We start from the raw sequence: 26,984 nt of genomic DNA on the forward strand, positions 1-26,984 counted from the left end.
TATTATTATTATTATTATAACCGTTGATATGAATGTGCACACTGAGTTTATTGAGGAGTTTTTAGAGCGAGTCCACTTTTAAAAAAAAAAATACTCCTGAAAAATGACTTCAAAAACTTTTGGAAGACTCTCCTTATTCATTTATTTTGTAAAACCACTTTGCTGGTTCATGCGTTCAGTCTTTAGAGCGTTTTTTTTTCTCCCCTCTTCAACTTTTGAAAAATTAGTTCTTGTCACTTCTACAAGAAGGAATTTACCCTAAACTGGACACTTTTCAATCAGAAGACTGCAAAAAAACCTCTTCCAAAATCGCTCTAAAAACTTCTCAACCCGAACTCAAAGGAGGAGGATTTCCTGAAGCAGATTCCTTTAGTAAACTTGTCATTTATGACTGCCTCAAAAAACAAAACAAAAAAAACCCTGTGTGTGCCCAGAGCCTGAGGGTATTTTTATTTTTTTTATATAGGGGCCATTTAGTTTCATTTGCATTTGGGGGAAGTGACAGATTCACTTTAAAATAAATGTGCGACGGTTACTTTACTTTTTTGGGTTTCGGTGGTAGCGCCATATCACTAATGATTTTCTTTCTTTAGGTGACGTTGATGCCGCTCAGAGTAGCCTTCAGCACTGCCTTGAACATAACCCGTCGTACGCTGACGCCCATCTTCTGATGGCCCAGGTCTATTTATACCAGGACAACTTAAAGCTGTGTTCCCACTCTTTAGAGCTCTGCTTGAGTTATAGCTTTGAGGTGAGTTCTTTAAAAAAATCTGATAGTTAAAGAAGCGCTCCTGACACAACTGTTAATCCCTAATCCTTCCTAAATGTATGTAGTGTAGGTGCTTAACCCCTTCCCGACCTTTGACGCATATGCTGCGTCATGAAAGTCGGTGCCAATCCGACCGGTGACGCAGCGTATGCGTCATGGAGGGATCGCGTCCCTGCAGATCGGGTGAAAGGGTTAACTCCAATTTCACCCGATCTGCAGGGACAGGGGGGAGTGGTGCTTCAGCCCAGGGGGGGTGGCTTCACCCCCTCGTGGCTACGATCGCTCTGATTGGCTGTTGAAAGTGAAACTGCCAGTCAGAGCGATTTGTAATATTTCACCCAAAAAAACGGTGAAATATTACAATCCAGCCATGGCCGATGCTGCAATATCATCGGCCATGGCTGGAAAACCTAATCTGTACCCCCCCACACCCACCGATCTCCTCCCCAGTCCTCCGTTATGTGGTCCGCCCCCCTAAGTGGTCCTGTCCGTTCCCCCGTCGTCCTGTCCGCTGCCCCTGTGCTCCGGTCCCCCCCCCCGTGATCCGATCACCCCCCCTCATACTTACTGGGCCTCCCGGTGTCGGTCCGTCTCCTCCATGGGCGCCGCCATCTTCCAAAATGGCGGGCGCATGCTCAGTGCGCCCGCCGAATCTGCCGGAAGGCAGATTCGTTTCAGATATATTTTGATCACTGCGATATAGCCTATCACAGTGATCAAAATAAAAAAAATAGTAAATGACCCCCCCCCCTTATCACCCCCATAGGTAGGGACAATAATAAAAATAAATAAAATATTTTTTTTTCTTTTTCTACTAGGGTTAGGGTTAGAACTAGGGTTAGGGTTAGGGGTAGGGTTAGGGGTAGGTTTAGGGCATGTGCACACAGTGCGGATTTGGCTGCGAATCCGCAGCGGATTGGCTGCGGATCCGAAGCAGATTGGCCGCGGATCCGCAACGGATTGGCCGCTGCGAATTCGTAGCAGTTTTCCATCAGGTTTACAGTACCATGTACACCTATGGAAAACCAAATCCGCTGTGCCCATGGTGCGGAAAATACCGTGCAGAAACGCTGTGTTGTATTTTCCGCAGCATGTCAATTTTGTGGGGATTCCGCAGCGTTTTACACCTGTTCCTCAATAGGAATCCGCAGGTGAAATCCGCACAAAAAAAACACTGGAATTCCGCTGTAAATCCACAGGTAAAACGCAGTGCCTTTTACCTGCGGATTTTTCAAAAATGGTGCGGAAAAATCTCACACGAATCCGCAAAGTGGGAACATAGCCTAAGGGTTAGGGTTGGAATTAGAGTTAGGGTTGGAATTAGGGCTAGGGTTGGAAATAGGGTTAAGATTAGGCTTGTGGTTAGGGTTAAGGATAGGGTTAGGGGTGTGTTGGGGTTACAGTTGTGGTTAGGGTTGGGATTAGGGTTAGGATTAGGGTTAGGGTTGGGATTAGGGTTACGGGTGTGTTGGGGTTAGGGTTCTGGTTAGGGGTGTGTTGGGGTTAGGGTTGTGATTAGGGTTATGGCTACAGTTGGGATTAGGGTTAGGGGTGTGTTGGGGTTAGTGTTGAAGTTACAATTGAGGGGTTTCCACTGTTTAGGCACATCAGGGGTCTCCAAACGCAACATGGCGCCACCATTGATTCCAGCCAATCTTGCGTTCAAAAAGTCAAATGGTGCTCCCTCCCTTCCAAGCCCCGAAGTGTGCCCAAACAGTGGTTTACCCCCACATATGGGGTACCAGCATACTCAGGACAAACTGGGCAACAACTATTGGGGTCCAATTTCTCCTGTTACCCTTGCGAAAATAAAAAATTACTTGCTAAAACATAATTTTTGAGGACAGAAAAATGATTTTTTATTTTCACGGCTCTGCGTTGTAAACTTCTGTGAAGCACTTGGGGGTTGAACGTGCTCACCACACATCTAGATAAGTTCTTTGGGGGGTCTAGTTTCCAAAATGGGGTCACTTATGGGGTGTTTCTACTGTTTAGGCACATCAGGGGCTCTGCAAATGCAACGTGACGCCCGCAGACCATTCCATCAAATTCTGCATTTCAAATGTCACTACTTCCCTTCCGAGCCCTGACGTGCGCCCAAACAGTGGTTTACCCCCACATATGGGGTACCAGCGTACTCACAACAAACTGGGCAACAAATATTGGGGTCCAATTTCTCCTGTTACCCTTGTGAAAATAAAAAATTGCTTTCTAAAACATCTTTTTTGAGGAAAGAAAAATTATTTTTTATTTTCATGGCTCTGCGTTGTAAACTTCTGTGAAGCACTTGGGGGTTGAACGTGCTCACCACACATCTAGATAATTTCTATGGGGGGTCTAGTTTCCAAAATGGGGTCACTTGTGGGAGGTTTCTACTGTTTAGGCACATCAGGGGCTCTGCAAAAGTAACATGATGCCTGCAGACCATTCCATCAAAGTCTGCATTCCAAATTGTCACTACTTCCCTTCCGAGCCCCGGCATGTGCCCAAACAGTGGTTTACCCCCACATATGGGGTATCAGCGTACTCAGGAAAAACTGGACAACAACTTTTGGGGTCAAATTTCTCCTGTTACCCTTGGGAAAATTAAAAAATTCTGGGCTAAAAAAATATTTTTGAGGAAAGAAAACACATTTATTATTTTCACGGCTCTGCGTTATAAACTTCTGTGAAGCACTTGGGGGTTCAAAGTGCTCACCACACATCTAGATAAGTTCCCTTGGGGGTCTAGTTTCCAAAGTGGGGTCACTTGTGGGGAGTTCCTACTGTTTAGGCACATCAGGGGCTCTGCAAACGCAACGTGACGCCCGCAGAGCATTCCATCAAAGTCTGCATTTCAAAACGTCACTACTTCCCTTCCGAACCCCGATGTGTGCCAAAACAGTGGTTTACCCCCACATATGGGGTATCCGCGTACTCAGGAGAAACTGGAAAACAACTTTTGGTGTCCAATTTCTCCTGTTACCCTTGGGAAAATAAAAAATTGTGGGCTAAAAAATCATTTTTGAGAAAAGAAAAATTATTTTTTATTTTCATGGCTCTGCGTTATAAACTTCTGTGAAGCACTTGGGGGTTCAAAGTGCTCACCACACATCTAGATTAGTTCCTTGGGAGGTCTAATTTCCAAAATGGGGTCACTTGTGCGGGAGCTCCAATGTTTAGGCACACAGGGGCTCTCCAAACGCGACATGGTGTCCGCTAATGATTGAAGCTAATTTTCCATTCAAAAAGTCAAATGGCGCGCCTTCCCTTCCGAGCCTTGACGTGCACCCAAACAGTGGTTTACCCCCACATATGAGGTATCAGCGTACTCAGGAGAAATTGCCCAACATATTTTAGGATCCATTTTATCCTGTTGCCCATGTGAAAATGAAAAAATTGAGGCTAAAAGAAATTTTGTGTGAAAAAAAAGCACTTTTTCATTTTTACGGATCAATTTGTGAAGCACCTGAGGGTTTAAAGTGCTCACTATGCTTCTAGATAAGTTCCTTGGGGGGTCTAGTTTCCAAAATGGGGTCACATGTGGAGGAGCTCCAATGTTTAGGCACACAGGGGCTCTCCAAACCTGACATGGTGTCCGCTAGCGATGGAGATAATTTTTCATTGAAAAAGTCAAATGGCGCTCCTTCCCTTCCGAGCCTTACCATGTGCCCAAACAGTGGTTTACCCCCACATATGAGGTATCGGCGTACTCAGGAGAAATTGTCCAACAAATTTTAGGATCCATTTTATCCTGTTGCCCATGTGAAAATGAAAAAATTGAGGCTAAAATAATTTTTTTGCGAAAAAAAAAGTGGTTTATCATTTTTACGGATTAATTTGTGAAGCACCTGGGGGTTTAAAGTGCCCAATATGCTTCTAGATAAGTTCCTTGGGGGGTCTAGTTTCCAAAATGGGGTCACTTGTGGGGGAGCTCCAATGTTTAGGCACACGGGGGCTCTCCAAACGTGACATGGTGTCCGCTAAAGATTGGAGCCAATTTTTCATTCAAAAAGTCAAATGGCGCTCCTTCCCTTCCGAGCCCTGCCGTGCGCCCAAACAGTGGTTTACCTCCACATATGAGGTATCAGCGTACTCAGGACAAATTGGACAACAACAATCGTGGTCCAGTTTCTCCTTTTACCCTTGGGAAAATAAAAAAATTGTTGCAAAAAGATCATTTTTGTGACTAAAAAGTTAAATGTTAATTTTTTCCTTCCATGTTGCTTCTGCTGCTGTGAAACACCTGAAGGGTTAATAAACTTCTTGAATGTGGTTTTGAGCACCTTGAGGGGTGCAGTTTTTAGAATGGTGTCACTTTTGGGTATTTTCAGCCATATAGAACCCTCAAACTGACTTCAAATGTGAGGTGGTCCCTAAAAAAAATGGTTTTGTAAATTTTGTTGTAAAAATGAAAAATCACTGGTCAAATTTTAACCCTTATAACTTCCTAGCAAAAAAGAAATGTTGTTTCCAAAATTGTGCTGATGTAAAGTAGACATGTGGGAAATGTTAAACTCTCTGTTTTAACAGAATAAAAATTCAAAATGTGAAAATTGCAAAATTTTCAAAATTTTTGCCAAATTTCCGTTTTTTTCACAAATAAACTCAGAAATTATCGACCTAAATTTACCACTAACATGAAGCCCAATATGTCACGAAAAAACAGTCTCAGAATCGCTAGGATCCGTTGAAGCGTTCCTGAGTTATTACCTCATAAAGTGACACTGGTCAGAATTGCAAAAAATGGCCAGGTCATTAAGGTCAAAATAGGCTGGGTCATGAAGGGGTTAAAGGGAACCTGTCACCAGGTTTGGCCGATATGAGATATGGCCACCACCTTTCAGGGATGATATACAGCATTCTATAACCCTGTGTATCTGCCCCCAACCCGACCTGTAAGAGAAGATGAAGACCTTTTGTTATACTCACCTGCGGGGCGGTCCAGTCCAAGGGGTGTTGATGCTTTTGGTCCGGTGCCTTTCTTCTTGCCACGCCGTCCTCCTGCTTGCTTCGTGTGGATGATGCCTCCCTACGTCATCCACAGAGTCTTCACCGGCATCATGTGCAGGTGCTGGACCTCTCTGACCTTTCTGCGCACTGCAGTACTTTGCTCTCTCCTTGAGATTGTGTGGATGATGTAGGGACGCATCATCCACACGAAGCAAGAAGGAGGACGGCATCGCAAGAAGAAGGGAGGCCCTGGACCAAGACCAGACACCCCTCTGAGCGGACCACCCCGCAGGTCAGTATAATAAAAGGTTGTTTTCTTCTCTTGCAGGTCGGGTTGGGTGCAGATATCAGGCCTGAAAGGTGGTGGCCGTAACTCATATGGGTCAAACCTGGTGACAGATCTGCTTTAAAGGGGTTTGACTGGGTCTTTAACATTGAAGGCCTACTATTAGAATAGAACATTAATGTCTGAGCGGTGTGTGCGACACTCGGCACCTCCGCCGATCAGCTGTTCCTCATGTCAGCGGCAGCCTGAACTGCTCGGACATATTTAAAGTTACAGCACCCCTATAACCTGCGCTTGTGTCTTGCCTCTTTAATCTGAGTACATTGGAGCTTCCTGGCTCCAAGTCTGGTGACATATAAAGGTTTGTGCTCTTCATTACAGATACGGGAATCTCCATTGTACAATCTCCTGAAAGCGCAGACCCAGAAACGAATGGGAGAAATTCAGGAGGCCATTAAAACACTACAGATGGCAATGAGCTTACCGGGAATGAAAAAGGCCGGATCTTCTCTAAAGGCAAAAGGACGAAAAGTCGAAATTGGCGCAAGTGACCGAGTGTCCATCTTCCTGGAGCTTGTCGAGTGTCATCGCATGAACGGAGAGCAGGTAATGGAGGGAAAGCGTCCGCCCACACCGGTCTCATCACTGCTAGAGAACTTGGTGTTTTAGTTCTAAGAAATATTCTTTACAATGATTTTCATAGGGCCGTCCTAATAAAAAAACAACCACCAAAGCCGTTTACACAGCTACATGGCAGGTTTGCAAGTGCATAGAAAACCTCACTCTTCTCTGTAATCCATTAATAAGAATTGTATACCGGCAGAGTGTTCGTAAGAAGGGATTTATAGGCACATTTAATGAGTAGGTACACATTTTTTTTTTTTTTTTAAATATATGTTTTACACCTTTTAATTCTTAGTATATTGCTGAGACCCCACAGATCATTCCATAGACCTCTTAGAAGTGGGCAGCTCATGGGTCGGAAGAAGTCATAGGAGCGCACAACTGTAAGTGCGGACTCAGTCAGGCTTCCCACTACATCTCTGCTCTGTCAGGCAGGAGAATTGTGCTCTTAAGACTTTTTACTTAAAGCTCCACTCCAGCAGGGTTTCTTTTCATCACTGGAGTGGCGCTTTCAATGTAAGCCCCATGCCCCTGGTCATCTACTCGCCCTCCGGTGCTCTGATTCCGCTGCGCCATCTTGTGCCCATTCTGGCCGTAAGTTAGAAGTTATGTCAAAAGAGCTCAATACAAGTGTATGAGAGCCAGAACGAGGCGCTCATAGACTTGTATAGAAAAGTCACCTCCGCACCGCTCCATGAAACACCAGAGCTGCCGGCAGGTCTCTTTTTGCCAGAGACTGGCTGGAGCGAAGCTATAAAAGGATGAAGGCGGCGGAGGCAGGTGCGTATGAGACAGGGTGCGGAGGAATTACATTTAAAGGCACCACTCCAGCCGTGCAATAAAATAAAACTCTGGAGTGGAGCTTTAATCCGTTCTCTGATGTGCACGTGTGCTCCTGACATTTGAGCTACACACTTTTAAAAGTTTTTTTTAAGCAATTGACCTGGATCCCCACCAACCTGCTCAGAATTAAAGGGTCTAAAACATATCAATACATTTTATACAAAAGTTTATTTACACTTTAAAAGCAAGATCCCCACTATCGTAGATCATGAGAATGGAGAAAGCGTTTCAGCTTCTTTGCCTGTGCAACTGAGCCTGGCCACCATTGCTTAGAGTAACGCATTGGTCGCCGAGGGTCCGACCATTAGAGAACAGGGATACTGCCGAGCTCAGTACTTACTCAGTATCTCCGGCAGTCCCATGTAGAATGAAGGCCGCAGAGATGCACCTGCTACGTTCAGACCGGGTCCTGTTCTCGGGATCATTGGTGGTTCCATCGCTTAATAGAGATAAATGTATTTACGTGGTGGCTTTTCCTGTACAGCAAGGCAGCCGGGAGCATTGCACCGCAAGCAAAATCGGTGATGGAGCCTTAGTATTATTGCCTTGCAGTAAAATTAAATGAACGGCGACATCTGCATGGCCGTCTGTAGCTGTGGATGCCGGATTACTAGATCTCCACAATGGCTGCACTCGGAGAGGTGTTTTCTCTTAGGAGAGAGACACCTTTAATTTACAGAATATTTGTGTGCTGTATCTATCCTGCCTCTTATAATGAATCTTTTCCACTTTCCCTTTTATTTTTCCATCTTCAGCACGAAGCTGCCAAAGTGTTACAAGATGCGATCAATGAATTCTCCGGGACAGCGGAGGAGCTGCGCCTCATGATAGCCAACGCCGAGCTAGCCCTGTGTCACGGGGATGTGGAACAAGCTTTGTCCATGCTCCGAAACGTTTCTCCAGAGCAGCCGTATTTTGTCCAGACCCAGGAGAAAATGGCTGACATTTATCTCCAGCACAGGAAAGACAAGAAGCTCTACATCGGCTGCTATAGGTGATGTGCAGGAAAATGGTCACCGTGTCTTTCATGCCTTTCCTACAGGGGTCTTCCATTCCGCACGTATCCTATGTAGAAAGCCACAAGAGTGAGGGGTTTATTGATTATGCCTTAACATATTCTCACTCCTCACCCTTTCCATTGCCACCAAGCTGGAAATAAAAGTTGCTTTTGCATTATCCGTCTGCCACCGCCATCCCTAAACTGATGTCAGCGCGCTTCCTTATGGGTTACATGGCTGAGAAATACTGTATGTTAGGGGCTGTGTGTGGCATATAGAGGGATTTCAGTATACTTAATTCTGCACAATATTAAGTGATACAGTTAATATTAATATTGAGCAGAATTTCAGCCCACTGGTTCGGCCCCCCATAACAGTCACATTCTCTCATACAGCCCTTCGGGAAAATGAATTGCCCACCCCTGCAGGAGAGGGAGTTTATGGGTTACTTGCATACTGCTATCAGTGTGTATACACAGTGTGCTTAGCTCCCCCTAGTGGTGCAATCATTGCATTGAATGTATGTAGACATTTTAATGAGTATGGGAATAGTAGCGCTCCAATTGATATCATTATTTTATTTTTATACAAATATATGTAGAGTTTTGTCAGAGTTCAGGAGACGGTGGAATTTCTGGTGCCTTGTGAACAGATATAAGCTCGGTAGGCACGTCATATCTATTTTTTTTTTCCCTTTAGAGATTTGTTAGAGAAAGTGCCCAGCTCCCATACGTACCTGCTGCTCGGCGATGCCTACATGAATATTCAGGAGGTACGTTTCTTGTCTGACGTGTGTGTTAATGTATCATTGACCAGGTAGATACAACGGTAGCCGAGATAGGAAACCCTCCGATCACAAAGTGACTGCATATGCTAGCGACATGCCGTCATTTCATGATATGCAGATACCCTTTTAACAACTAGAGGGGCTTTATAATGTTTTATAAGAAAATAGATTGAGCTGCAGCTTTGAGGGAAAACAGAGCAGATCTGGAGGCCGTCTGTACTCTCGGCGCACACTGAGCCCTTATTAGGCTGGAACGAGAAGACAGAATGGATTATTAACCGCTTCTGTCTCTGCCAACTGAGCGTTTGATTTGCTAGATTGCGGGAGCTTTAATCCTCTGAAGTACGGTATATTTACAACAGTGCATATTTACTGTTGATGATTTTTTATGCCACAATAGCCCGAAAAAGCCATTGAGATCTATGAACAGGCATTAAAGAAGAATCCTAAAGATGGAGCGCTCGCCAGCAAAATCGGGAAAGCCTTGATCAAGACTCATAATTACACCAAGGTTCTGCCTCTCACTGCTTCATCTTCTTTTTTTCAGGTAATGTGTAAGGTACTAATATTTCTGTTTTTATATTACTAGGCGATTAGCTACTATGAAACCGCCCTGAAAAGCGGCCATCAGAACTTCCTCCGATACGACTTGGCCGAGCTCTTGCTTAAACTGAAGCAATATGAAAAAGCTGAGCGGGTCCTTCAGCAGGCGCTGGATCACGAGGCGGGTATGGCGTGTGCTACTTAGGGTCCAAACAGATCGGGGGGCCCAGAGGAAGCGACTATTACAGCCCCCGTAACAAATTCACTGGTGCCTCCTTAAAAGTGTAAATGGTATTAAAGGAGTTTTAAAAAACGTTCCCTATATGCCCAGTTAAAAAAAAAAATGTCTTTACTTACCCTCTCCTGGTCCAGCGCTGAGTATCCACCGCTGCTTCCAGTTGATCTGTGTGGCTGCCACAGCCAAACATTGGCCATGATGGCCAGTGGATAGCACTAGACCGCTGCGGCCAGTGATTGTCTGCAGTGGGCTTGTGAGTAAATGGAGCCACGTAGTGGCACTGTTGGGATGGCACATGATTTACCAGAAAAGTAATGGATCTTTTTTATTAACTCTAAGAACATTCCTATGGGTCCTACACATAGCGAATTTTTCATTGTGGCTTTGCTCATGGGAAATCTGCTTATTTTACACAAAATGTCATCCACACCCTGCAGAGATAAACCACAGATTAATTTTGCCAGCGCTGCCAATTTGAAATTTGCAAATGTCGATTTATTCTGCGTCCATTGCAGTGGAGTTAAAGGGAACCTGTCACCCCCAAAATCGAAGGTGAGCTAAGCCCACCGGCATCAGGGGCTTATCTACAGCATTCTGTAATGCTGTAGATAAGCCCCCGATTGCTGTAGATAAGCCCCCGATGTATCCTGAAACATGAGAAAAAGAGGTTAGATTATACTCACCCAGGGGTGGTCCCACTGCGGTCCGGTCCGATGGGCGTCGTGGTCCGGGGCTTCCCATCTTCATAGGATGACGTCCTCTTCTTGTCTTCACGCTGCGGCTCCGGCGCAGGCGTACTTTATCTGCCCTGTTGAGGGCAGAGCAAAGTACTGCAGTGTGCAGGCGCCGGGCCTCTCTGACCTTTCCCGGCACCATATACCTATACATATACCTGGGTTTAGGCCTTATACCTGGGTTTAGGTGTTATACAGATACCTGGGTTTAGGTGTTATAGATATACCTGGGTTTAGGTCTTACACATATACCTGGGTTTAGGTCTTACACATATACCTGGGTTTAGGTCTTATACATATACCTGGGTTTAGGTCTTATGTATGGCTGTATAGGGCCCAGTACTATAATAACAGTGATGCCAGTCTAGAAGTGCATTGGGGGCGTCTGCATGGTTAAACCATTTGACATGCCCCCATTACGTTTCCATTCTTTTTTTTTTGTGGGGGGGGTGCCTACAATATTGTAATTTTTTTACAAGAAGTCTATTGTGTTGTGTGTGAGGGTTAATCCCATCCATCACTTTTGTTTCGTCCTCTTTAGTCAATGAATTATCGCCGCTCATGGACGACAGCCGCTACCTGGTTCTTCTTGCTAAAACTTATAGTAAGATGGAAAAGACGGAAGATGCGATTGTGTCTTTACAGAGGGTAATCCTCAGGCTTTCTTATGTTTGCTCACATCACAGATGTTACATAACTTTACAGGGGTCTTCCAGATTTAGCAGATACTGCTTGTGATGGACAGGTTATTAATTGGACGTAAACAGTGGAGGTTCTTACTGGATTACGGCAATTGGTGATCTTGAAAAATCGGGATAAATTGGAACACAATGTAGTGGAAAGTTGTGTGACGCTCTATTAGCCGGAACCTAAATATGCAAAATGTATTACCGTCTATGGTAGGAAAACGAAATCCTGGTAAAAGATAGGCGGATATTGAAAAATGCCTGAAAACCCTTTCTAACCTCTCCCCAACATCTGCTGTAAATGTATGGTGTGGATCTTGTGAGCGGAGTTGGGAGCTGAGCCCGCACCATACCTGGGGATGCCGGCTGTATAATACAGCCGACATCTGCCTGTAACAGCAGTGATCGGAGCTTGGCTCTGATCGCTGCTATTAACCACCTACGATGGTACTAGGAGCCAGAACTTACCTGACATTGGTGGCCTATCAGAGGGTAGGGCGTCACTTTTGCAGAGATGGAGGACTTCTTTGATTGACAGACATGTGTTCTAAATATTCTGTTACCAGTCCCGGGAGATACAAGCCAGGGTGCTGAAGAGAGCTCAGCTCGAGCAGCCGGATGCTGTCCCTGCCCAAAAGTCTCTGGCAGCAGAAATCTCCACAGAAATTGCAAGACACGCGGCCGTCCAGCGAGACTATGAGAAGGCCATCAAGTTTTATAAGGAGGCACTAGTCTACTGTGAGACGGATAACAAGGTGAGGAGCGTCACCAGACATCGCTGTGTATTTCTCTCACTTCTGCTCACTCCGGCACCGGAGCCGCGAGAACAGAGATGTAGACGACGTCTGTTATAGTCCTTGAGGCCGTACATCCATATAGTAAGGTCTTTTGGCTTTCACACATAATCTACTTACTTCAGGTCCCACTACGGCATACCTCTGGGGGGGTTCAGGGGTTACCCCTGCTCTGCTCATTGTCACATTACCTCTCCCCAATGTAGGCGGTTGATGGCACATACAGGTGTGGGTATGTGGCGCTGGCTCAGGAGCTGCACCTGCGTCACACACAAAGGGTGCCTGCTGCCTGTGTTTTATATGATTTTTGCTATTTATTGTAAGGCTAGGTTCACATTACTTTTACAGCAGCCTGTTCAACACATACGGTAACGGGCTGCTGTAAACGTAAGCACGTTATGCTGCTGTGTAACGTAGTCCGTCTAACGGACGCCCATAATGTAATGTGAACCCAGCCTTACTGTGGTATAGTACAAGCCATCGTAGATTATGGGGATTAAAAAGAGAATATAAAGTTTTTTTTTAAAAAAGTTAAAAAACATTTAAAATCTTAATAAAATTTCTAATGACCCCACTATCCCTTTTCCCCTCTTTAAAAGTAAAGAAATTGAAAAAAAACAACACATTCTGTATTTCTGCATCACCACAAAAGCTTGTTTTATCACTGTATAAAATTATTTAATCTGTAAAGTAAATGCCATAAAGCAAAAAATATATATATATACAGGGAGGGCCAATTATATGGATACACCTAAATAAAATGGGAATGGTTGGTGATATCAACTTCCTGTTTGTGACACATTAGTACATAGGAGGGGGAAAACTTTTCAAGATGGGTGATGACCATGGGGGCCATTTTGAAGTCGGGCATTTTGGATCCAACTTTATAAATGGCCCACCCAGGTGTATCCATATAAATGGCCCATCATGTGTGTGTGTGTGTGTGTGTATGTGTGTATATATATATTTATATTTGTTCGTACTGCTCTGGAAAGGCCAAAAGCAGAAATAAATCTCCCGCTCATGAAGGGTTTATATAGCAGAATTCTCATTGGATTTCACTCCTACATCCACATAATAAAGTTGCGATGTGTATTGTTTCATGCGGAGCACTGATAGTTTTGATATTTGTGGTTTCTCGTGCTTATACCCGGCTTTCCCTCACCGTGCAGGTTATAATGGAGCTGGCGCATCTCTACCTGGCGCAGGATGACATCGACTCCTGTCAGCAGCAGTGCGCGCTTCTACTGAGGAGCGACGAGCACGACGAGGCTGCCACTATGGTAAGTGCTATATATATATATATATATATATATATATATATATATATATATATATATATGTATGTATGCATGTATGTGTATGTATATATATATATATATATATATATATATATATATATATATATATATATATATATATATATATATGAAATTGATCCTGAAAATGAAGTATTCCTCCCAGAAAATTATTGCTACTACGCATGTTTTGTTATAAACACGGTTATTTCCTTTGTGTATATCGGAACAACACAAGAAAATGAACAAAAAGAAAAAGGAAATTTGAACATAATTTCAAACTAAACTTCAAAAATGGTCCAGACAAAATTGCTTTGACAAAGAACTCAGTTTGTGTTCGAAGCGCGTTGCTTTTGACAATCTCAATATGGAATCCTTTTAACTTATTTTCTAAATAAAAAGTTTGCGTTTTTATGAAGCTGGATATTTATCCTCCGCTGCGGATTTCACGAGGACAAGCAGATTTTCTTTAGAATGACCCTTAACCCCTTCCCGACCTTTGACGCCACGTAGGCGTCATGAAAGTCGGTGCCAATCCGACCCATGACGCCTATGTGGCGTCATGGAAAGATCACGTCCCTGCAGATCGGGTGAAAGGGTTAACTCCAATTTCACCCGATCTGCAGGGACAGGGGGAGTGGTACTTCAGCCCAGTGGGGGTGGCTTCACCCCCTCGTGGCTACGATCGCTCTGATTGGCTGTTGAAAGTGAAACAGCCAATCAGAGCGATTTATAATATTTCACCACATATGGGGTATCATCGTACTCAGGACAAACTGGACAACAACTTTTGGGGTCCAATTTCTCCTGTTACCCTTGGGAAAATAAAAAATTCTGGGCTAAAAATCATTTTTGAGGAAGAAAAAATTATTTTTTATTTTCACGGCTCTGCGTTATAAACTTCTGTGAAGCACTTGTTGGTTTAAAGTGCTCACTATGCATCTAGATAAGTTCCTTGGAGGGTCTAGTTTCCAAAATGGGGTCACTTGTGGGGGAGCTCCAATGTTTAGGCACACAGGGGCTCTCCAAACGCGACATGGTGTCCGCTAATGATTGGAGCTAATTTTCCATTCAAAAAGCCAAATGGCGTGCCTTCCCTTCCAAGCCCTGCCGTGCACCCAAACAGTGGTTTACCCCCACATATGGGGTATCATCGTACTCAGGACAAACTGGACAACAACATTTGGGGTCCAATTTCTCCTGTTACCCTTGGGAAAATAAAAAATTCTGGGCTAAAAATCATTTTTGAGGTCCTCCTGTCCGCTCCCCCGGTCCTCCGATTTCCCCCCCCGTGTTCCGATCCCACCCCACCCCCATACTTACCTAGCTCCGATGTCCCTCCCGGTGCCCGGCCGTCTTCTCCATGGGCGCCGCCATCTTGGAAAATGGCGGGCGCATGCGCAGTGCGCCCGCCGAATCTGCCGGCCGGCAGATTCATTCCTATACATTTTGGTCGCTGTGATAAGTTCTATCACAGCGATCAAAATAAAAAAAATAGTAAATAAACCCCCCCCTTTATCACCCCCATAGGTAGGGACAATAATAAAATACAGAAAATATAATTATTTTTGTTTTTCCATTAGGGTTAGTGGTAGGGTTAGGAGTAGGGTTAGGGTTAGGGTTGCACTTAGGGTTAGGGTTGCACTTAGGGTTAGGGTTGCACTTAGGGTTAGGGTTGCACTTAGGGTTAGGGTTGCACTTAGGGTTGCACTTAGGGTTAGGGTTGCACTTAGGGCTAGGGTTGCACTTAGGGTTAGGGTTGCACTTAGGGTTAGGGTTGCACTTAGGGTTGCACTTAGGGTTAGGGTTGCACTTAGGGCTAGGGTTGCACTTAGGGTTGCACTTAGGGTTAGGGTTGCACTTAGGGTTAGGGTTGCACTTAGGGCTAGGGTTGCACTTAGGGTTGCACTTAGGGCTAGGGTTGCACTTAGGGCTAGGGTTGCACTTAGGGCTAGGGTTGCACTTAGGGCTAGGGTTGCACTTAGGGCTAGGGTTGCACTTAGGGCTAGGGTTTCAGTTAGGGCTAGGGTTGCACTTAGGGCTAGGGTTAGAATTAGGGTTAGGGTTAGAATTAGGGTTAGAATTAGGGTTGCAATTAGGGTTAGGGTTGGAATTAGGGTTAGAATTAGGCTATGTGCACACGGTGCGGATTTGGCTGCGGATCCGCAGCGGATTGGTCGCTGCGGATTCGTATCAGTTTTCCATCACGTTTACAGTACCACGTAAATCTATGGAAAACCAAATCCGCTGTGAACATGGTGCGGAAAATACAGCGCGGAAACGCTGCGTTGTATTTTCCGCAGCATGTCAATTCTTTGTGCGGATTCCGCAGTGTTTTACACCTGCTCCATAATATGAATCCGCAGGTGAAATCCACACAAAAAACACTGGAAATCTGCGGTAAATCCGCAGGTAAAGCGCAGTGCGTTTTACCTGCAGATTTTTCAAAAACTGTGCGGAAAAATCCACACACAAATCCGCAACGTGAGCACATAGCCTTAGGGTTAGGGTTGGAATTAGGGTTAAGACTAGGGTTAGGGGTGTGTTGGGGTTAGGGTTGTGGTTAGGGTTGGGATTAGGGTTAGGGGTGTGTTGGGGTTAGTGTTGGAGTTAGAATTGAGGGGTTTCCACTTTTTAGGCACATCAGGGGGTCTCCAAACGCGACACGGCGCCACCATTGATTCCAGCCAATCTTGCGTTGAAAAAGTCAAATGGTGCTCTCTCCCTTCCGAGCCCCGACGTGTGCCCAAACAGTGCTTTACCCCCACATATGGGGTACCAGCGTACTCAGGAGAAACTGATCAACAACCTTTGGGGTCCAATTTCTCCTGTTACCCTTGGGAAAATAAAAAATTGCGGGCTAAAAAATTATTTTTGAGGAAAGAAAAATGATTTTTTATTTTCACGGCTCTGCGTTATAAACTTCTGTGAAGCACTTGGGGGTTCAAAGTGCTCACCACACATCTAGATAAGTTCCCTTGGGGGTCTAGTTTCCAAAATGGGGTCACTTGTGGGGGGTTTCTACTGTTTAGGCACATCAGGGGCTCTGCAAACGCAACGTGACGCCCGCAGAGCATTCCATCAAAGTCTGCATTTCAAAACGTCACTACCTCCCTTCCGAACCCTGACGTGTGCCCAAACAGTGGTTTACCCCCACATATGGGGTATCAGCGTACTCAGGAGAAACTGGACAACAACTTTTGGGGTCAAATTTCTCCTGTTACCCTTGGGAAAATAAAAAATTCAGGGCTAAAAAAAAAAATTTTTTTATTTTCATGGCTCTGCGTTATAAACTTCTGTGAAGCACTTGGGGGTTCAAAGTGCTCACCACACATCTAGATTAGTTCCTTGGGAGGTCTAGTTTCCAAAATGGGGTCACTTATGGGGAAGCTCCAATGTTTAGGCACACAGGGGCTCTCCAAACGCGACATGGTGTCCGCTAATGATTGGAGCTAATTTTCCATTCAAAAAGCCAAATGGCGTGCCTTCCCTTCCAAGCCCTGCCGTGCACCCAAACAGTGGTTTACCCCCACATATGGGGTATCATCGTACTCAGGACAAACTGGACAACAACATTTGGAGTCCAATTTCTCCTGTTACCCTTGGGAAAATAAAAAATTCTGGGCTAAAAATCATTTTTGAGGAAAGAAAAAATTATTTTTTATTTTCACGGCTCTGCGTTATAAACTTCTGTGAAGCACTTGTTGGTTTAAAGTGCTCACTATGCATCTAGATAAGTTCCTTGGGGCGTCTAGTTTCCAAAATGGGGTCACTTGTGGGGGAGCTCCAATGTTTAGGCACACGGGGGCTCTCCAAACGCGACATGGTGTCCGCTAAAGATTGGAGCCAATTTTTCATTCAAAAAGTCAAATGGCGCTCCTTCCCTTCCGAGCCCTGCCGTGCGCCCAAACAGTGGTTTACCCCCACATATGAGGTATCAGTGTACTCAGGAGAAATTGGACAACAACTTTCGTGGTCCAGTTTCTCCTTTTACCCTTGGGAAAATACAAAAATTGTTGCTAAAAGATAATTTTTGTGACTAAAAAGTTAAATGTTCATTTTTTCCTTCCATGTTGCTTCTGCTGCTGTGAAACACCTGAAAGGTTAAAAAAAACCTTCTTGAATGTGGTTTTGAGCACCTTGAGGGGTGCAGTTTTTAGAATGGTGTCACTTTTGGGTATTTTCAGCCATATAGAACCCTCAAACTGACTTCAAATGTGAGGTGGTCCCTAAAAAAATAGTTTTGTAAATTTTGTTGTAAAAATGAGAAATCACTGGTCAAATTTTAACCCTTATAACTTCCTATCAAAAAAAAATGTTGTTTCCAAAATTGTGCTGATGTAAAGTAGACATGTGGGAAACGTTATTTATTAACTATTTTGTGTCACATAACTCTCTGGTTTAACAGAATAAAAATTCAAAATGTGAAAATTGCTAAATTTTCGGCAAATTTCCGTTTTTTTCACAAATAAACGCAGAAATTATCGACCTAAATTTACCACTAACATGAAGCCCAATATGTCACGAAAAAACAATGTCAGAATCGCTAGGATCCGTTGAAGCGTTCCTGAGTTATTACCTCATAAAGGGACACTGGTCAGAATTGCAAAAAACGGCCAGGTCATTAAGGTCAAAATAAGCTGGGTCATGAAGGGGTTAACCCCTTGACCAGAGGTATTTTCGTTTTCCCCTTAGCCATAACTTTTTTTATTTTTCAGTCAGTGTGGCCATGTGAGGGCTTGTTTTTTGCGGGACGAGATGTACTTTTGAACGACACCATTGGCTTTAACATATCATGTACTGGAAAATGGGAAAAAAAATCCAAGTCTGGTGAAATTGCAAAAACAGTGCAATTTCACAATTGTTTTTAGTTTTTTTTTTACCATGTTCACTAAATGCTAAAACTGACCTGCCATTATGATTCTCCAGGTCATTATGAGTTCATAGACACCAAACATGTCTAGGTTCTTTTTTATTTAAGTGGTGAAAAAGTTTGGTAAAAAAAAAAATGGCACCGTTTCCCGATACCCATAGTGTCTCCATTTTTTGTGCTCTCGGGTTGGGTGAGGGCTTATATTTTGTGCGCCGAGCTGACGTTTTTATTGATACCATTTTGGTGTAGATATGATCTTTTGATCGCCCGTTATTGTATTTTATTGCAATGTAGCTGTGACTTAAAAAAAGGAATTCTGACGTTTTGAATTTTTTTCTCATTACGCCGTTTAGCAATCGGGTTAATTCTTTTTTTATATTGATAGATCGGGCGATTCTGAATGCGGCGATACTAAATATGTGTATATTTGTTTTTTTTTTCTTTTAATTGTTTTATTTTGAATCTGACGAAAGGTGGGTGATTTGAACTTTTATATTTCTCCTACGCCTCATTGGGGGACACAGACCGTGGGTGTTATGCTGCTTGCCACTAGGAGGACACTAAGTGATACAAAGAAAGTTAGCTCCTCCCCTGCAGTATACACCCTCCTGCTGGCCCTCAGCTAACCAGTTCTTGCTTAGTGTCTGTAGGAGGCACTTGGGTCTGTTTTCAGACCCCAACTTTCTTATTTTAATTTTTATTTTTCTGTAAATTTTTATTTTTTATTCAACGGAGTGAAGGGGGCGACGGATCCTTTTTTATGGGACCCGCTCTCCCCCGAACCAACAACAGGCGAGCACGGCGAGTATACCTCCCCGTCCCTCTCCTGCGACGTTGGAGCACGCCAATTTTTACTGGGGCGACGGGTTTCCATCTTTGGTCCCGATCTCCCTTCCCCCTGCAAGACGGCGAGCACATAGAGCCTGGCTCTAATGTTCCTCTCCGGGGGCCCGACATACAAGGCCCACATCACATGGCGTTGCATACTTGCGGCAGAGCTCACCTCTCCACCTCCCTAACAAGGGGATGATGGATTGAGAGAAGAGGTTGAGGATGGAGCGCGCAGGTACAGGGGGACCTGCATTACAGGACTGTGAGTATATCAGGAGTTCCCCTCCTGCGCTCCAGATCGCTTTGCGGCCGCGCCGCCGCTCACCGCCGGGCAGGCCGGAAATTTAGTCCCCGGCTTTTCAGCCGGAGTAGGCCGCAGTGGCCTCTATGGGGCAGGCGCCGGCGGTACTTGCGGCAGAGCCCCTGGAGAGAGGCGCCGGCAGTCGGGAAACTGCGGCGGTTAGCGTCGCTCCGTTGCGGCCGCCGCGCATCGCCGGGCAGGCCGAAAATTTAGTCCCCGGCTTCTCAGCTGGAGTAGGCCGCAGTGGGCAGACGGCCGTAACCCCGCCCCCTATATCGGCGCTTCTCGTCTGGGACGAGAGGCGCCCTGCAGATCTCGGGGGCCATTCTTCCTCACGCTGACTGCGTGGAAGATGCGGTCCTGGGGGCGCCACTGGCCGGTACGCCAGCGGCAATCATTCGGCGCGCGGCCCGCCGACGCGCTCCACCGGCAGGCTCCATAAATTTAGTTCCCGGCTTTTTCAGCCGGACTAGGCCGCAGTTCAAATCCCCTTCAGGGGCGAAGGTGCCTTCATGGTCCCGATGGGCTGAACTTCGTGGATGTACAGAAGCCCCCCTCCATGGTCCGGGCAGCCCCCACTATCCCACCACTGTGAAAGCGGATGGCACAAGGAGGCGGACGGTTCCTCTCCACATCCCTAACAAAGGGATGATGGATTGAGGTTTATCTCTCTATCCCTGCACCGTCCACGCTGCAATACCCGACATCCGCGGCGGCTCCATGCCGGGACGCGCACCGTTGGTAAGTGGATCCTGCCAGTAATGGGCTTCTGCAGCGGGATATTGACTGGCAGTCTCAGGCTTCCCTGTGACCACCTCCCTGAGGTAACGCTCCAGCCGGCTAAAAAATATAGCTCCCGGCTTCGGCCGATGTGTAGTCCGCACACCAGAAGCGCACTGTGTCGCCTCAAGGCGGCTTAGCCTTTTTTCCTGGCGCTTAGCTCCTGACGTAACTTCTACGCTGACGCCGGCTGCAGAAATTTACGCCCCGGCTGGGGCCTAGTCATGGAAGTTTCGAGGCTCCGCCCACGTCGTGCCTGTGGCTCCGCCCCCTGAATTGGCGCTTCTCGCTCGCTGCGAGATTTTACCTAAACCCGCATGACCACGACCAGTATTCTCTGGTCTTAAAGGCACGTGACCAGTATTCCCTGGTCTTAAAGGCACGTGACCAGTATTCCCTGGTCTTAAAGGCACATGACCAGTATTCCCTGGTCTTAAGGGTACGTGACCAGTATCCCCTGGTCTTAAAGGCACGTGACTAGTATTCCCTGGTCTTAAAGGCGCGTGACCAGTATTCCCTGGTCTTAAAGGCGCATGACCAGAATTCCCGGGTTTTAAAGACACGGGACCAGTAAGTATCCCCGGGTCTTAAACGCACACGTCCAGCATTCCCTGGTCTTTAAGGCGCACGACCAGTATTCCCTGGTCTTAAAGGCACACGACCGGCATTCTCTGGTCTTAAAGCCACACGACCAGTAATCCCTGGTCTTAAAGGCACACGACCAGTATTCCCTGGTCTTCAAGGCACACGACCAGTATTCCCTGGTCTTAAAGGCACACGACCAGTATTCCCTGGTCTTAAAGGCACACGACCAGTATTCCCTGGTCTTAAAGGCACTCGACCAGTATTCCCTGGTCTTAAAGGCACACGACCAGTATTCCCTGGTCTTGAGGGCACCATGACCAATCCGAAACTGGTCATAAATGAGGAGCCCTCTGCCGCTGATCCCAGTTTATCCCAGTGTAACTAGTTCCCTCAGCCTAGACTCCCTCGTAGAGCTTTTGCCATCCAGTCCGGATATGCGATTCACTGGACAGAAGCCTCTACGTGGGACGCTATGCCTGGTCTGATTTTTAAGGGCGACAGGCACTTTAAAGGGCGCCGGTCTCCCCACACCATCAACAGACGGGCACACGAAGGTCCAGGCCTAACGCCAGACAACCTGTCCTGTCCACCCGGAGACCTGAACTCTGTGGATGTACAGAGGCACCCTTTTTTCGGGCGTCTGAGCACCCCCCTCTGCATCACCACTATTTAACAGAAGATGCAAGTAGGCGAATGTTCCCTCTCCACTTCCTTGTTAAGAGGATGGTGGATTGAGGCTCCTAATTTTTAACTCTGCAATGACCTGCTGGAAGCAGCGGCGCATTATGCCACTCGGCAGATTAACCGGGTACAATTTCCTGTGGTTTACCTACCACTATCCCTGCCCGATATGTCCTCAATTAAAAATGCCACGATCTGTCAAATAGCACATCTGGTTTGTTCCGTTTGGCAGCTACGGGTCCAGCCCTTTAACCTCCCTATCCGCCGCATGGATTGCTAGAGCAACGGTCTCCTGCTTGGAGTCCTTAACTATTTTGATTCACACCAGTATCCCTTTCCTGAAGACAGTTCAACTGGTCAATCATATTTTTGAGCGGGAGACTAACAAAGAATCGTACATTCCCGCAGCCCCGACCAACAGTGAAAGGGTTGTCCAGGACAGTCTAGATCTAAGGGATCTTGGTTCCTAAAAGGGGGAACGAGAAGTAGGACCGATCCCGGACCTCAAACTTCTAACAATCTTTTCACAAGCTTCTTTTTCTTCTTAGAATGGAGTCTCATCCGCTCATTAATTACCTCAACAAAAAAGGTGCAGTTTCTGGCATCCATCGACATTCGAGATGCCTAACCTCTTCAAAAATTCCTTTGCCTTTCCATTCGTGAACAGCATTTAAGTCACGACCTTGCTCTTCGGCCTTGCTACCGCATCCAGGGTGTTCGCAAGGGTCATGGCGGCTGTCATCTTGCACCTAGAGGCGTGGTCGTCCTACCCTGTTTGGCCGACTGTTTACCCACCCTTGCAGGACTACGCTAAGTCGTCTATATCACTTGCGATACCCTCTCACCTGGGCTGGTGGCTAGACTTAGACAACTCCTCATTTCCAGCCCAGCAGATATCCTTTTTGAGGATGATCCAGTATTCTTCCAGAAGGGTGGTAAATCTCCCTCCAGACAAGGTCATGGTTTTTCAACAGGGAGCTCGCGCTCTTGCTCACTCATCCCCTCATTTCATTCGATTTGCTGGGAGGGTTCCAAAAAAAATAAAAAATAAAACGGAGACAACAATGGAAGCAGTTTCCTTCGCTCCGTTAGTTTTCAGCAAGTCAAGCAGCCTTTCAGACGATAGTCTCTGAGCTCCTTCTTCATCCGGAGTTTTTTCTCCCGGTTCCATGGTTACTAGTAACTTCCAATGCCAGTTCTCTTCTCCCGATCATTGCTCTGGAGATCTCAAGGGTAGTCCTATAGTAGGTCCTCTCCTTATGGCGGGTCAACCCATCCGAATTCAATTGGACAACGCCACGGCTGTGTCATACGTCAATCATCTAGCGAGTACCCACGTTCAAGCACCATGGCCAAAGTAACTCACATGGGCCGAGATCTATCACTCGGTGATCTTGGCAGTACATATCCCAGGAGTAGACCTCTGGGCTGCGAACATATTTAGCCGTCAGGGTTTCACCTCAAGTGAGTGGGAACTTCACCGGAAGTATTCCATCAGACCCGCCTTCACTGGAGCTCTACAGTTGTGGTTCGGATGGCGTCCTGACTGATCGCCTGTGTACTGGAGTTTGTTGTTCGGCCTCGAGATCCAGGAGCCTTCGCACTGCATGCTCCGGTTATTCCGTGGTACCAGTTTCCACTTCCGAAAGCTTTTCGGAAGCAGAAAGGGCCCCAGTGATCCTCGGAAATCCGCACTGACCACGTCAGTTCGCTTGCAGTTCGTCTTTCTGCAACAAAACTGCAAGTAGGGACCACCTCGCAGGATGTTTTCACATGTAGTTCTTCCCTATTGCATACCGTTAGATCATTGGGATCTATTCTATTAGGGAAGGTTGCCCCCTTTTTCTCGGCGGTATCCTCATCCTGACGAGTCTTCGGTGCTAACGGGTCTTTTCAGACTTTTTTCTCTTATTTCCTTCAAGGCAAGGTTGTCCTCAAGCCTTCCCTGTCCCTAGTTACCAAGGTGGTATTGTATTACTACTGTCATGAGGGCATAGTTCTTCCCTCATCTTTTTTGGCACCACTCCACAAGATGGAATGAGGTCCCCATATTCCGGACAAAGCTAGTGCTCTGAGTAGGTATGTCTTGAGGACGGCGTCCTTCCGAAGGTTGGACACTGTATCTTGGGTTTCCTAACGGTAAGAGGAAGGCTTCCTGACTTTTACAGGAAGGGTTTGGCCGTCTCCATCGGCCATTTAGCCTGGTGTATTCTTTCACCATCCAGGAGTCCTTCCGTGTTAGAAGACAGCCTATCTCCCTGTCTATCCTGGGTTCCAGGCACCAGGCGTCAACAAGACACGCCTGCAAGCTTGCGGATTCGTCCAGTCCGCATGCATTCTTGAAGCATTATAATTCCCAGACTTTCACAGATGTGACTCTGGGCAGGCGGACTCTGCAGGCCGCGGTGGCACACTTGTAAGTAGCAGTTACACAGAGCCTGATCTGACGTTGTCCCCACCCAGGGACTGCTTTGGTACGTCCCACGGTCTGTGTCCCCCAATGAGGCGTAGGAGAAAGAGGGATTTTTGTGTACTCACCGTAAAATCCTTTTCTCCGAGCCAATCATTGGGGGACACAGCTCCCACCCTAGTATTGGCTTATGCTTGTTTTTATAATCCGATATGCTATACTCTCATATATAATATGACATGCTGTAAGCTAATATGTTGTTACTGATCTCCTACTGCTTTTTGCACCGAACTGGTTAGCTGAGGGCCAGCAGGAGGGTGTATACTGCAGGGGAGGAGCTAACTTTCTTTGTATCACTTAGTGTCCTCCTAGTGGCAAGCAGCATAACACCCACGGTCTGTGTCCCCCAATGATTGGCTCGGAGAAAAGGATTTTACGGTGAGTACACAAAAATCCCTCTCTTTTTTTTATATTTTTAAAAACTTTTTTTGTTGCTTTTTGCATGCTTCAATGGTCTCCATGGGAGACTAGAAGCTGCAGTACTTCGATCACCTGTGCTACATCGAGGCGATGATCAGATCGCCTGCGTGGATCAGAAATGCTCACTTGCTATGTGCACCGACCACGGGGTGGCGCTCATAGCAATCTAGCTCTGACAACCATAGAAGTCTACTGGAGACCTCTGGCTGTCGTGCCGACCCATCGGTGACCCCCGATCATGTGACTGGGTCACCGGTTGGCGGGATTAGTGACTCGCTTCCGGTAAGTGCAAATTAAATGTGGCACATGTCAGTTATATTGATCAGCTGTCATGTACCCGGAAAGGTGCAGGATCAGCGCCGGAGCCCGCACCAAACAGTGGAAGTCCGACATCGACGTACTATTACACGTGAAGTTGGAAAGGGGTTAATCCGAAATCTCATAGTCCAGAATTTAGTCCATAAAACACAATGTGAAAGTCGCAAGACCGAGAAAATGTGCAACAAACTATTTTCACCTTCCAAAAAGTTCCTTTCTGTTACGGCTAAATGTTCTAGACTTTTGTATAAGCGTCTAATAATCCAGAACTACAGCTGTAACATTAGAGAAGACACCTCCGCTTTTCTTAGACCTTTACATTGTGATTTTCCTCTGTTATTCCTCCTGAAAATGGAACTGGGGAATGAGAATTGTTTAGTTCCGTCAGGTTTATGTAAGAGGAGTCGGAGCTGCCAGTCTCGTGTTTGTGAGCGAGAAGAACACGCTGTGCCCTAAATTCGAGCCCAAATAAATAAACATGATGTTAATACAGCCACAGAGGCATCAAGCATCAATCTGAGTCTTATCATTTTATTATGCAGGGAAACCTCGAGCCAAGCTACAGAAAACAATCCTGAATATTTCCATGTACTGACATGACGTCATTCTGTCCGCCGGATTTGGCAGTTTCTATGTGTTTACCGGGCAGTCACTTGTTTTTGTGTAACACATAACCTTTCTGGCTGTTTAATATTTTTTGCTGGTTGAAAATGAGATGAGGCAAAAATTTTCCATTCCGAAAATGGCCGGAAAAAGTCTATAAAACTTATGGTGAACACGGTAAAAGCGCTTCATCCTTCCTGCCGACCATTGCGCAGAATGGGAAAATGCTGGTCAAAAACCGAGGGATCAGTATTAATAAAGGCTGACCAAGAAAAACCTATGGAGCTATCAGTGGGATTTTATTTAATAGGTTCTCCAATCCCTAAAAATGGGGCTAAAACATAATTAAATGGTAAAATACTTACCATAAAAGATTACATTAGGACATTCTTTTGTATGAAATACTATATTATGTATTTATCTGCAAACACCACTAGGGGCAGTATACAGGCTTACTGAAGGGACTTATTGAGTTCACAGCTCGTGTAGCACATATAGTACACGCCATAGAGAAGCATAAATGTGTATTCTATAGATAGAAGAAGGATAAATATGGTGGATGCATAGATCGCTTGGAGACAACTTTTTATATTTGAAATTTGTGAAAACTTTGAATTGACGTTTCATGCTTTGACCTTAGTGATACTTTAAGCAACTTATTAGTAACTTTTTATGCATGTTTAGTACACTTCCCATTGTTACATAAGAACTAGAGACCAATGTGTCAAATTTCACACATTAAAGGGTTGTGCCACAAATAAAGTATATTTTGTTCACTAGATCTTGCAATAATAATAAGTTCCACAATTGGAAGTTTTATAAAAAAAAATGTCCCTGTGCTGAGATAATCTAATAAATGTGCTCCTGTTGTCTACTGTGTAATGGTCCGACCTTGCAGATCTGCTCCCGTTCATGGTCAGTACATATCATAGCTCCGGGCCAGGGCAGAAGCATAAATCACTTATGATAAGTGAGTATACAGACGATGAGCTCAGAGGGCTGGAGATGTGGCAGAAACACTCACTCCTGTGATAAAACAGGCAGGGAAATGTGTTACCTTAGAAAGCAGCAGCTGCTAGCCCTTGCTGCTCCATTCATATAATCACTTATCATAAGTTATTTATGCTTCTTCCCTGGCCGGGAGCTGTGATATGTACTGATCATGAACTGGAGCAGCTCTGTATGGTTGGACCATTACAGCGCACACAGCAGGGGCACATTTATAAGATTATCTCAGCACAGGAACAGTATATTTTTTAACACATCCAGTTGTGGAGTTTTTAGTTATTCCAAGATCTATTGATAAAACTGTATATGGATCAACTTTTTTAATATAAAATTTTGCACAAGTTGTTAAATTTACTCATCATAAAAATCAAAGTTGCAGCATAAATGTATTTTTCACCCATTTTTTAAGACCTCTGTGACCTGTCTAGAGTATGTAACATGGTGTTTTGAAAGTATTCTTTTCTGAAATGCTTCGGTTTGGTCTTGATTTCGGCACTATTTAGATTCAGCTTTGTATCTTGCAAACTTTTTTCAAAAGCTCTTGGAAAAAACAAGCGCATATCACTTCTTTAAAGCAGATCC

The 26,984-nt window shown here is 45.5% G+C and overlaps 1 protein-coding gene across 1 annotated transcript in view; it reads left to right on the forward strand.

Annotated features, from left to right (window-relative positions):
* The window catches only part of TTC21B (tetratricopeptide repeat domain 21B), a 96,373-nt gene that overhangs the window by 54,369 nt on the left and 15,020 nt on the right, over positions 1-26,984 (forward strand). The window contains exons 13-21 of the mRNA XM_077272802.1: positions 594-751; positions 6,369-6,593; positions 8,210-8,448; positions 9,152-9,224; positions 9,640-9,750; positions 9,829-9,967; positions 11,296-11,402; positions 12,007-12,195; positions 13,407-13,517. Coding sequence (XP_077128917.1) covers positions 594-751; positions 6,369-6,593; positions 8,210-8,448; positions 9,152-9,224; positions 9,640-9,750; positions 9,829-9,967; positions 11,296-11,402; positions 12,007-12,195; positions 13,407-13,517 — 1,352 coding nt within the window. The remainder of the gene's footprint in view (positions 1-593; positions 752-6,368; positions 6,594-8,209; positions 8,449-9,151; positions 9,225-9,639; positions 9,751-9,828; positions 9,968-11,295; positions 11,403-12,006; positions 12,196-13,406; positions 13,518-26,984) is intronic.

Source organism: Ranitomeya variabilis, chromosome 7 (genome assembly GCF_051348905.1).
Source record: "Ranitomeya variabilis isolate aRanVar5 chromosome 7, aRanVar5.hap1, whole genome shotgun sequence".
NCBI classification, from domain to species: domain Eukaryota; kingdom Metazoa; phylum Chordata; class Amphibia; order Anura; family Dendrobatidae; genus Ranitomeya; species Ranitomeya variabilis.